This window comes from Zootoca vivipara, chromosome 16, assembly GCF_965207765.1.
Source record: "Zootoca vivipara chromosome 16, rZooViv2.hap1.1, whole genome shotgun sequence".
In the NCBI taxonomy this organism is placed as follows: Eukaryota; Metazoa; Chordata; class Lepidosauria; order Squamata; family Lacertidae; genus Zootoca; species Zootoca vivipara.
Genome location: NC_142599.1, coordinates 4427421 through 4439503, shown reverse-complemented (window position 1 = coordinate 4439503; position 12083 = coordinate 4427421). Strand labels below are relative to the sequence as shown.

General features: G+C 44.9%; 1 protein-coding gene across 1 annotated transcript in view; it reads right to left on the bottom strand.

Annotated features, from left to right (window-relative positions):
- The window catches only part of ABCB9 (ATP binding cassette subfamily B member 9), a 41172-nt gene that overhangs the window by 20024 nt on the left and 9065 nt on the right, over positions 1-12083 (bottom strand). Inside the window, exons 2-4 of the mRNA XM_035099079.3 lie at positions 9351-10091; positions 6909-7023; positions 4984-5114 (exon numbers count right to left, since the gene is read on the bottom strand). Coding sequence (XP_034954970.1) covers positions 4984-5114; positions 6909-7023; positions 9351-9972 — 868 coding nt within the window. The 5' untranslated portion in view covers positions 9973-10091. The remainder of the gene's footprint in view (positions 1-4983; positions 5115-6908; positions 7024-9350; positions 10092-12083) is intronic.

The window sequence follows — 12083 nt, the reverse complement described above, 5'->3', positions numbered from 1 at the left end:
CTCACTTCCACTGTGTATTCATAAGGGATTTGATTTAGATTGTGTCTTACTAGCCCAGTGGATTTTCCTACTTTCTTCAGTTTAAGCTGGAATTTTGCTATAAGAAGCTGGTGATCTGAGCCACAGTCAGCTCCAGGTCTTGTTTTTGCTGACTGTATAGAGCTTCTCCATCTTTGGCTGCAGAGAATATAATCAATCTGATTTCGATGCTGCCCATCTGGTGATGTCCATGTGTAGAGTCGTCTCTTGTGTTGTTGGAAAAGAGTGTTTGTGATGACCAGCTTGTTCTCTTGACAGAACTCTATTAGCCTTTGCCCTGCTTCGTTTTGAACTCCAAGGCCAAACTTGCCAGTTGTTCTTTCCTTCTATCTCTTGATTCCCTACTTTAGCATTCCAATCCCCTATAATGAGAAGAACATCCTTCTTTGGCAGTGTTTCCCAACCAGTGTGCCTCCAGATGTTTTGGGACTACAACTCCCATCATTCCTGACCACTGGTCTTGCTAGCTAGGGATGATGGGAGTTGTAGTCCCAAAACATCTGGAGGCACACTGGTTGGGAAACACTGTTCTTTGGTGTCATTTCCAGAAGGTGTTGTAAGTCTTCATAGAATTGATCAATTTCACTTTCTTCAGCACCGGTAGTTTGTGCATAAACTTGGATTACTGTGATGTTATCAAGATCATTCTATCATTTTTGAGATTGCATCCCAGTACAGCTTTCGCCACTCTTTTGTTGACTATGAGGGCCACTCCATTTCTTCTATGGGATTCTTGCCCACAGTAGTAGATATGATGGTCATCCGAACTGAATTCGCCTATTCCCGTCCATTTTAGTTCACTGATGCCCAGGATGTCAATATTTATTCTTGCCATCTCATTTTTGACCACATCCAGCTTACCATTATACATGGATCTTACATTCCAGATTCCTATGCAATATTTTTCTTTACAGCGTTGGACTTTCCTTTCGCTTCCAGGCATATCCACAACTGAGCGACCTTTCGGCTTTGGCCCTGATGCTTCATCAGCTCTGAATCTACTTGTACTCGTCCTCCACTCTTCCTCAGTAGCATGTTGGACGCCTTCCGACCTGAGGGGCTCATCTTCCAGCGTCATAACTTTTATATGCCTATTGTCTTTGTCCATGGAGTTTTCTTGGCCAAATACTGGAGTGGCTTGCCAGTTCCTTCTCCAGGTGGATCACATTTAGTCTAAACTCTCAGCTATGATCTTGTCCGTCTTGGGTGGCCCTGCACGGCATAGCTCATAGCTTCTCTTAGTTATTCAAGCCCCTTCGCCACAACAAGGCAGTGATCCATGAAGGAATTGATCCATAAAAAAGTGATGCATAAAAAATTGTTTAGGGGTGACTCAAGAAAATCACCATTTTATAGTTCAAATCAGGAAAAATAAACACAGTAAATGGACAAAACTGCAAAGATTCACAAAATGTTTAGGGGTATGCATACCCCTGCGTACCCCCAGAAAAAAGCACCAGATACGGCAGAGCATGATGCCTGCAGCAGGAAAAATACATAGTGGGCTCTCCAGGCTTCCTTAAGTGGCTCTGCTCACCCCGCTTGTTACCACCTGCCCTCTCCCCAATCCCTACATGTTGCGTCATGTTTCTTTCATCCATCAAATCCTACTTGAAGCTCAGTTCTGCCGTGAAGCCCTTGGGCCCCACCCTCAGCCAGAGTGGAACCTAGCCATGTGTACCTGCATTTCCACATGCCAGTGCCATTAGCAATGCGTATCCCGCTCCTTCCTTCTCTTCATTGTTCTCTCACACCGTCATCGCCTAGTTCAGGGCGGTTCAACTTCTGATACCAAGTAGGCCGCAAGAATACTTCGACTCGGAATCCGTGGGCCACACACTGCCTTGCCTATGCACTGGGAGGGGTGAGCGAGCCCAAAATTTGACATCCCCACCAGCCCTCACATTGCCTTCCTAAGCTGGCTAAGCAAGGTGCAGGCTTGGGAAAGGAGGCACCGAGCTCTGGCAGGGTCTGGGAGCTCTCCTTCCCAAAGCTGGGAAAACACTAAATAGGCTTTGGGAAGGAGGAAAGAGAACTCTAGGACCTGTCAGAGCCCTCGCGCCTCCTTCCAGAAGCCTAGTAGTGCCTTATCTGGTTTTGGAAAGGCAGTGCAAGGGTGTGTGTGGACATCAAATGTTGCCAAGGATTTCTGAAAAGGCCTCAGGGTCAGGCCTCGTGTTGGACCACCTCGATTTAGATCATGAGCTTCTCAACGCAGCGAGGGGGCGGGGCTTATGGTTCTTTGGAAAAACATTCAAATTAATACGCATTTCAAATTCTTGAGCACTTGAGCAACGGGTCTTTGAGCACATTCCTATCAGCCTCAGTTCCCTTGCATCTTCTTAACTTTTAGAGTGAGGCCAGCTGCTCTATTTACGCTGTGGACTACCATAGAGTAGGAGAGCTAGGAACACATGTGTACATAAAAATAGATACCCTCCCTTTTTTCTTGTTCCTGGAGCTCTAAAAAAGGAAGTCCCCCCCCCCCCTGAATGTAAACTTTACCTTTATGGCAGGCTAGTTTTTATGCATGCACACATTAATTTCATGCAGGCAAGCAAGGAGCATTTTCAGAGTTCAATGTTAGATCCCAGCCAGGCAAAAACACTCAGATTACAAAGCGGGGGTCTGGGAGGGGAGTAGCCTTGGGGGGGGGGGTGGATTCCAAGAGGGGCTGAGGTTCCCTGGTCCTCCTCTAGGGGGTTGATTGAGAAACAGTGATGCAATGAGTCAGTGTGCCTGGCTGTTAACCAGAAGGTTGGTGGTTTGAGGCCACCTAGGGACTGCTGTGGGCAGGATTCCTGCACTGCAGGTTGTTGGCCTAGATGACCCTCAGGGTCTCTTCCAACTCTATAATTCTATTCAACAGCCTGAGAAGCTTCCTTAAGCCACAGTTCTGCAAGGATGAGAGGGAAACAAAAATTTTGCACTGGTATTGTATAGATTTGTGGAACCTCACATCAACAGGAAGTAGCTGCTATTCTCAGAGCCACCAAACAGACTCTTGGGCTGGGGGTATTTTATAGGAGGTCTTGTTGTTGTTGTTATTAATAATATTAATTAATTGCTACCAAGGAGTGTGTTGGAGTCTCCTTCTTTGGAGGTCTTTAAGCAGAGGCTTGACAGGCATATGCCAAGAATGCTTTGATGGTGTTTCCTGCTTGGCAGGGGGTTGGACTAGATGGCCCTTGTGGTCTCTTCCAACTCTATGATTCTAATTTTTGTATCTTTATTTTAGATCTTATTATAATGATTCCTGTGAAAATTGTTCAGTTTGCTTGTGTGCTTTTTAATTCATTTATTATGACTACCGGTACTTTTGATGTTTGCAAATATGTCATTTCCTTCATGTTGTAAATCTGAGCATGGTTTGAACTACGGAAAGGAGGTGTACAGATAAAATGATGGCTGTAAAATGGGAATAATGAGTTGCTGCAAGTACTAAATGTCTGTTCTGGACACAATTAAGTGGCACTGATAAGCAATCAATATTGCTGTTTCCTTGTGGATTATATAAAACACTTATAATTTGTTTTTTTCCGGTGTTCAAAGTGTGTGTGGGGGGAAAATACTTAAAAACAATTGCAGTACAAAAGAGAAAAGAATGATTTTTAAAAGATGCCAAAGCCTATTAAATTCAACCAGTGCCTGCTGAAGTAAAAGGGGAAAGGTGTGGAGCTTGTGGCCCTCCAGGTGTTGCTGAACTACATTTCCCATAATCCCTAACCACTGGCCATGCTGTTTTGCGCTGCTGCCTTAAAATAGTTTCAGAGTGAAGTGAGAAGGTGTTTGTTTCTGGTCACTCCAAAACAAAGGCCTTGCTTCCCTTTAAGTCACAGCTATCACAGTCAAAATCTCTCCAGTGAGGCCATATGGAGTGGAGGCTTGATCATCTGAGCATAATGCCCACAAACTTGTGGGATTACCAGTAAAAAACACAAATGCATGATTATCTCACTACGAGAAGCCAAGCTACAGGGAACCAGACAGAGGGCCTTCTCGGTAGTGGCACATGCCCTGTGGAACACCCTCCCACCAGATGTCAAAGAGAAAATCAACTACCAGACTTTTAGAAGACATCTGAAGGCAGCCCTGTTTAGGGAAGCTTTCAATGTTTAATAGATTATTGCATTTTAATGTTCTGTTGGAAGCCGCCCAGAGTGGCTGGGGAAACTCAGCCAGACGGGCGGCGTATAAATAATAAATTGTTGTTGTTGTTGTTGTTGTTGTTACCACCAGACAGGCACATGAGGGGCTGACAGTCATAGAGTTCTTAAATCAATATAGAAAAGACTGTATGAGATCACTTCCTTAATGTTTTTGTGGGAATTTCTAACAAAGGAGATATTTCGTACGTCTTTTTTGCCTGAGTGCGCTCTCTCTCTCTCTCTTTCTTTCAAGCCAGCAATATGAGCAGACATACATGCCTTGGCTCTGCTCAGAACCCAGACTCCATTTAGAAAAGTAATTTTGTATTTTGTAACTAAGAAGTGTTTTAACCTGCATACTACTGTGGTGTATTTCCTGCCTGCACTGAAATGTAAGTAAACCTTTTTGTTTTTACTAAAATATGTGTTTTCATTCTCAGCAATGGGGACAAGGAGAGGAGAGGTCAGCAGACTACAAATAAACAGGGATAAAATGTGTAATTGCCTAATTCCTAGTTCCAATAAGCTGCAAAAGTGCACAAGTGGTTCCCATAGCCTGTTTACTCTCATATTTCTCCCACATACATGGGGCAGGAGGTTTAAATTTAAATTTACAGATTTAATCCTCCATCCATCTCCCTCACAGCTGACACAGGGGGAGGTCGTCCTTCAGACCCCCAGTTTAAAGCCTCCCCCACCCCAATAGTTATACTGGAGATATTCCCTGCTGTGTAATTCTACATGTCTCCATTTCCTGACATGAAAAGATCTCACAGCACAGATAAAAGAAACCCACCGGTAAGGTTTTCATCAAAGAAACTCATTTCCTGAGAGACCAGCGACCGGAACAGACTGTTGCGTAGCCGAATGTTCAGCCTAGCAAACACGAGGGTGAAGACTCCGCCCCGGATACCTGCGGCAAATGAACTGATTGCAGATAAGAGACGTTATAGGACAGACAGACACCGACACACGAACCCTCAGCCCAGTCCTACCATGCAAGAGGAAGGAGCCAAGGCAGAACCTGAGGACAGGCCCAGCCAATGTGGGTGCCCTCCAGATGTTGCTGGCTCCAATTCCCATCAACCCTGACCTGGGACTGATGGCAGCCATGGTCCAGCGACATCTGGAGGGCGGCACGTTGGCCACTCTTGTCATGGGACACAGGAGCACCAAGTGCTTCAGAGACTCTGACGGCCACCCCGAGAGTAACATTTCATTGTACTTGCTCAATATCTAGAGTGAGCCAGCAGTCTAGATCTGGCCTAGAAGCCGCTTCCTCTGCCTTCTGGAATCCCTATGAAATTTTGGTCAAGAGATGGTGGATGTTTCGTTATAAAAGCTTTCAAGTTGTGAAGGAGAAGGGCAGCTGTGTCCTTACAGATGTTACCGGTAGGTAGCCATGTTGGTCTGAGTCAAAGCAAAATAAAAAAATTCATTCAGTAGCACCTTAAAGACCAACTAAGTTTTTATTTTGGTATGAGCTCATACCAAAATAAAAACTTAGTTGGTCTTTAAGGCAGTGTTTCTCAACCTTTTTTGGGCCAAGGCACACTTGTTCCATGAAAAAAATCACGAGGCACACCACCATTAAAAAAGTTAAAAAATTTAACTCTGTGCCGCCCTATATTGACTATATAATTATGACTGTAAGAAACACTTGCCAATTGCTGTGTTGGTTGCAATCTCCTGTAATAAGGCTTCACAAGCCGCTGATTTCTCTGCCAGCACAATCCTTTGCTCAGCAAGTTTCAGGTTGAGCTCATCCAGCCAGCTTCTTTAAGTTTGTCTAACCACCCTCCCGTGGTGGTGGCTGTTGAGAGCTGCGCTCGCCCCGCGTCGTGACCCGGCCGGCTTCCTTTCCGGTGGGTTAGTGCTGGTTATTGGCGGCCGCCAGGCACGTGACAATGCAAATCGCCCTTCTCGTCGCCGCACGTCAGCCAGCGTCTCGCGGCACACTAGTGTGCCGCGGAACAGCAGTTGAGAAACGCTGCTTTAAGGTGCTACTGAAGGAATTTTTTTATTTTGCTCACAGATGTTGTTGGACTTCAGCCCCAGCCAGTCTGGTCAGTGCAGTAGAATTATTTTGGTTTTTTAAAAAATGAAGTGCCGGTACTCATATATTGATAAATGTTTTGTGGGTGTGATCACAAAATGGCAGCCATGGGCAGCAAAAAAAGTCATTGAGAGACATGCATGCAACATGCGATTCCTATCCAGAGTGTGTGAGAGGAGTTAAAATGAAAAGGGAAGTGGAATATGGACCCTTATTTTTAAAGGTACGCAAATCAGTGTCTTCTGAGCTGCTGGCTTATGTGAACATCTTTCCCAGGGTGCCTCAGTCTCTACACCAAACGTAGTCAATGCTCTCAACGTGCCATTGGGTCACTTCCTCCATCATCCTTGGCCACTGGCCATTGCCACTGGGGTTGGTGGAAGTTGCAGCCCAACAATATCTGCAGGGCACCAAAATGGTTACCACAGCTAAGAAAGGAATTTCCTTTTTAAGAAGAAGAATTATGGGACTAAATGGAATAGGATCCTCTCTGCAAGTTAAAAAGATGAAGAAGAAGCAGGGAATGGATTCCTATACTCAGGCCCCAACTATATGGAAGATAACCCCACTACGTCACATTATGCAGCATTGAAACATGGCAAGATTTCCCAGCCCGCCTGTGGATCAGTTATGCCAGTTTGGTCCAACTACTCAAGTAAGGCTACCTTCCTATGGCCAGAAGGGCCATGATGACCACCGCTGTGGAGAACTGCTCCATACTCTTCTGGATAACTATTCCATCAATGGCCCGGCCAGTGTAGTATGGAAGGAATGTCTCTCCTGTTGGAGGGGATGACAAGGCAGATTAAAGGCAAAAACCCAAGAAGGATTTAAAGACAAGAATCCCTGTTGTTATCTTCAAACACATTTGGCCCCTTGCTGTCTTTCCCAAGCCCTGAAAAGGAAGAGCAGCAGGGGCCCAAGGGCCACATTAAAACAGAGGCAACGTTTGAGGGGCTGCATTCTTGTGATGCGTCCGACCAAAGGTAAAAGTGGGAAGGGTGGCACATTTGAATCTTACCTCTGTATAGCAGGCTAATATTTTTAAAAAATGTTTTAACTTGGGGAGGAATTCAGTGTTTTGCTAAGGTGATTCCATCAGGGCAAGCATTTCGCTTTGCAAGACGGAGCAACCCCCCCCCTCTCCTCCTCCTGCATGCTTTTGTTGGGGTTCTCCCAACCCCCCAAAGTCAAATTTGGGGGCACAGAGGGTGTGCTGGGGGAGGAGAGGTGGAAGCAGTGCTTCCGCTAACAGGATTCAGTTGAAGCCCACCCTTTTATTTGTACTGATTATTTTGTAAGTTTACTTTGTAAACAGCTTAGGGGTCTTGCTCGCAATTAAACAGTATACACATAATGATTAAACCCTTAGACTATAAATATAAAATTCCAACTGTACAAAAAGCAGAGATTTACGTTCACACAAACCACTGTCCAGGCAAGCAAATTGCATTATTGTGGTTCAAGGGCACCTTCTAGCCACACAGAGCGACACTTGAGGATGCAATCATGAGGCCAGTGAGGGATGTGGCCTGCAAGAGGGACACAGGATGGGCAAAGCCCTAAGGGCTTTGGGTCTGAGCTGCCACAACCCTGACATTTACTTGCACCTGCCAGGGTGATGTTGTGGCCAAGAGCAGGCACCCCCAAACTTCGGCCCTCCAGATGTTTTGGACTACAGTTCCCATCATCCCTGACCACTGGTCCTGTTTGCTAGGGATCATGGGAGCTGTAGGCAAAAACATCTGGAGGGCCGCAGTTTGGGGATGCCTGGCCAAGAGCATTGGACAGGGGACCTGGTAGAGAAGCGTTCAGACCTCAACTAAGACATGAAGCTCACTGGGTGCCCATGGGCCTGCCTGTCACAATCTCTCAGCCCAACCTCATCCTCACAGTGTGGCTTAGGAGGATAAAACAGGAACAGCTTCACACGGTATCTTGAGCTCGTTGGAGGAGGAGGATATAAACACAGTAAGAAGCCACCTGCCTGCAGTGGATATACAACTGGAAAGTATTATTAGGGGAAGGGCCATAACTCAGTGATAGAGAAACCACTTGGCATCCCTGGCACCTCTAGGCAGAGATGGCCATGTCCCCTGTCAGTAACACTGGAGAACCTTTGCCAGTCCAGACCTCCCTATTTGGCCCTTGGACTCCTCCCAGGCCACACTCCCTCCTCTGGTTGTTTTCCCTGGCTGGGATTTATTCTTGAACTGCAAAAGTGCCTCTTGCTTGCTGGACTGGAAAAATGTATGGACCAGAATCTCTCACTTTTACGTGGCTGAACTATAGCCAACTGTACAAAGTTAGCAGTCTGTCCATTGCCTCTGTAAGTCTGTCCCTGAGGGAATGCGGCCCTCAGGCTCCCCACCCCTGGAGCTCATCCATACTTCTGCTCGTCCCATGCCTAGAAAGCAAGGGGCTGAGAGGTTTTCCGCTTGTCCTGCGCTTGCTAAGCAAGGGCACAAGCAGTCTTCTGTTTGCTTCGCCACTTTCCCTGGGAAAACCCACCCTTTAGCAAACGGGTTGAATCGGAGTAAACCTCAATCCATGGAAAACCCAATTGGCATTTGCTACAATTCAGCGGTAAAATTGGGTTTCCTGAGGGGAAAATGGCAGGACAAGTGGAAGTCTGAATGTAGACAACAATGTAGACAACAATGGTGTAGACAACAATGAAGTAAAGGTAAAGGGACCCTTGACCATTAGGTCCAGTCGCGGACGACTCTGGGGTCGTGGCGCTCATCTCGCTTTACTGGCCAAGGGAGCCGGCATACAGCTTCCGGGTCATGTGCCCAGCATGACTAAGCTGCTTCTGGCGAACCAGAGCAGCGCACGGAAACACCGTTTACCTTCCCGCCGAAGCGGTACCTATTTTTCTACTGGCACTACGTGCTTTTGAACTGCTAGGTTGGCAGGAGCTGGGACTGAACAACGGGAGCTCACCCTGTCGCAGGGATTCGAACCGCCGACCTGCTGATTGGCGAGCCCTAGGCTATGTGGTTTAACCACAGCGCCACCTGTGTCCTGAACAATGAAGTAGATGGGCCAATGATCCAACTCCGTATAAGACAGCTTTCTATAGTCTCACCAAGGGATGTACTCACCTAAAGCAGCCACTAAGAGGAAGAAAAAGGCCACTATAAGGAAGTGAACATCTGGTTTGGTGTAAGACAACAGCTTACAAATGGTGGCTGCTGATGCCTCCTCTTTCTTTTCCTGGGCACCAGGCAAACTTGGATCCCCAATTTCTTCTGCTTCAGTCCTAGATTCAGAATTTACTCCCAGAGTCTCCCTGGCAGGTCTCACCAAAGAAAGCATCTGCCACAAGGAGAAGGTGGCTGCAAGGGATAAGTATGTCCAGGCAAACAAACCCCAAAACCAGGGGTCTTTGATGGTCTTCCTCACCTCCGAGTAGAGCAGCAGCTTGACCAGGGTGTAAATCCCCACCGCAAGGCAGACAAGTGTGATAAAGATCCGGGATCCTTTCAAGCGCTTGGGACCATAGTTGGTGTTTCTCGCGACCCCAATGGCAGCACCCAAAAGCACACAACTCCGGTACAGGCAGGCCCCCCAGATGTCCAGCATGGAGTTGAATATGTTGAAGTGCTTCAGATCCTGAAGGAGGCTGCCACCACTGCGGCTGTGTTTGTACAGCAAGGTGGTCACCGTCACATCCAGGCCTGTGAAGGCCAGAGTGCCGACCACTGCTTTCCAGGCGTGCATCATTCGGATGGTCCTGGCGTGAGGTAGAGGCAGAGAAACAGCTGGAGACCGCTGGGAAGGGGAAGGAAGAACAGAAAGCCTCCTAGTCGAGGGTCAAAGCAAACATGTTTGACCAGCCCTTTCTGAAAGAGAGAAAACAACATGCAGGCACAATGGAAGGTGGCACAGGGGGATTTCAGGCTGTATCACCCTCTCCAGCCACTGTGGGAAGAAGATACTGCTTTATGGCAATGTGGTGGATTAGGAAATGTCTACAACCTATTTGAGTTCAATAGGCCTTATTTCTAAGGAGACATGGTTAGGACTGCGCTGTGAGTTTATCGACTCAACATGAGTTGTATCTGAGTAAACATGCTTTGGATTCCACTCCATGGCTGAAAAAGAGCTTCGTGTTTTATAGAATATAAGGATATTTTTTTAAAAATTGAGGTTATAGATAAAATTGAATGGTGATAATTAGAGAATAAATTTTAATTAATGTGAAAACTGCTTTATGATTAATTGAAATAGGGAGTCAATGAGGGGGGAACCGGGGAAGTCTATAATGTTATGAAGATTTTACAAGATTATTAGATATATATATATATTCCTCTTTTTTGTCTTTTTCTTTTCCTGTGTTTTTTTCTTTTTTCCCTTTTTTGTATTTTGTTAATGTATTGTTTTTTCATGTGTATAAAATGAATAAAGATGAATTTAAAAAGAAAAAAGAAAAGAAAAAGAGCTTTGTGTTTCTTCTCACAACACACACAGCAGATGGAGGTCCACATTTTCCACAAGTTGCTGGTAGAGTAAAGTGGCTTCCCAGAAAAGGGAGGCTCAGAAAACCAATCTCTGCAATCCTCTGAAGTAGAGGTTATGCTTTGGGATCAGGCTGTGTGCAGAGGTTCTGTTACAGTAAGATATGCTGAATTTTTCAACTTTCAAATTCCAAAAATGAGGGGTTCTAAAAAGTTTTTACATGACTTGGGAATTTGAAATATATTTTGGTTAAATTAATATAATTTAGTTTTGCTTGGTAAGTGAAGTGTGTGTAAAATTACATAAAAATGATTGCCAAGTACTTGCAGTTATATTATTTATTAATATTACTTATTATTATTATTATTATTATTATTATTATTATTATTATTATTATTTAGCATTATCTGACATTTTCAAAGGTAAAATAAAAATTTGTTGCTTTTCCGAAAGTAGTTTATGTGCTTCTTCATCTAACAGAGACTTACCAAGCTAAATGTTGTTGTTGTTTTTTAAACACCAAGGTAAATGTTTTCAAATCACAAAAATAATACCCCCTGCGTCCCATTCCCCATGATTCACTATCCTGTCCTAGTACAGCTGCCTCACAATTCTTCAGGGATGCATAAATTCATGGTTAGCAGGCTATGTTACGGTAATAAGTGAAGGGGCACAGATTTTAAAAAAGGATTAAAGATCATAAACATCCCCTTTATTGCCAATAACAATTAATTCTGTAGCAGATAAAGCATTCCAGTCCACAATAAAAATAACCAGGGCCCTGAGGGATTTGACATCTTTCCGCAGGGCCTGCAAGACGGAGCTGTTCTGCCTGGCCTTTGGGCTGGACCCAGTCTGACCCCTATGTTTTCCTCCCTGTGGTTTTGATTTGGGCTATTTTAAAATGAGGCTGCATTTTAAAAAATGAAAATCTTAAATTGTATCTTAACCTGTATTTAATTAATTAGTTTTTTTTCTTTTATGTCTTATTGTAATTTTATTGTGGCAGCCGCACTGAGCCCGGTTTTGACTGGGAAGGGCAGGGTATAAATAAAATTTTATTATTATTATTATTATTATTTATTATTATTATTATTATCATCATCATCAGTAGTAGTAGTACATGTGGAATGGTACAGTTCCTCTCTGGGGTAGTTATGGTTTTTAAAGTCATACTGTATAAGCATTTTTTCAAAAGGATTGCAGATATCCGCATAACTCAATATCCCAATCATCACCACCCCACTAAAATATCCTGCTCTGTTAAGTTTGGCTGGCACAGGTGCCGTTTCCCCAGCGGTGGAAGAGAAGCAAGCAGCAACTCTGGCCAGGTGAGATTTGACAAGGCTCCCACCTATTGCGAAAATCAACAGGGG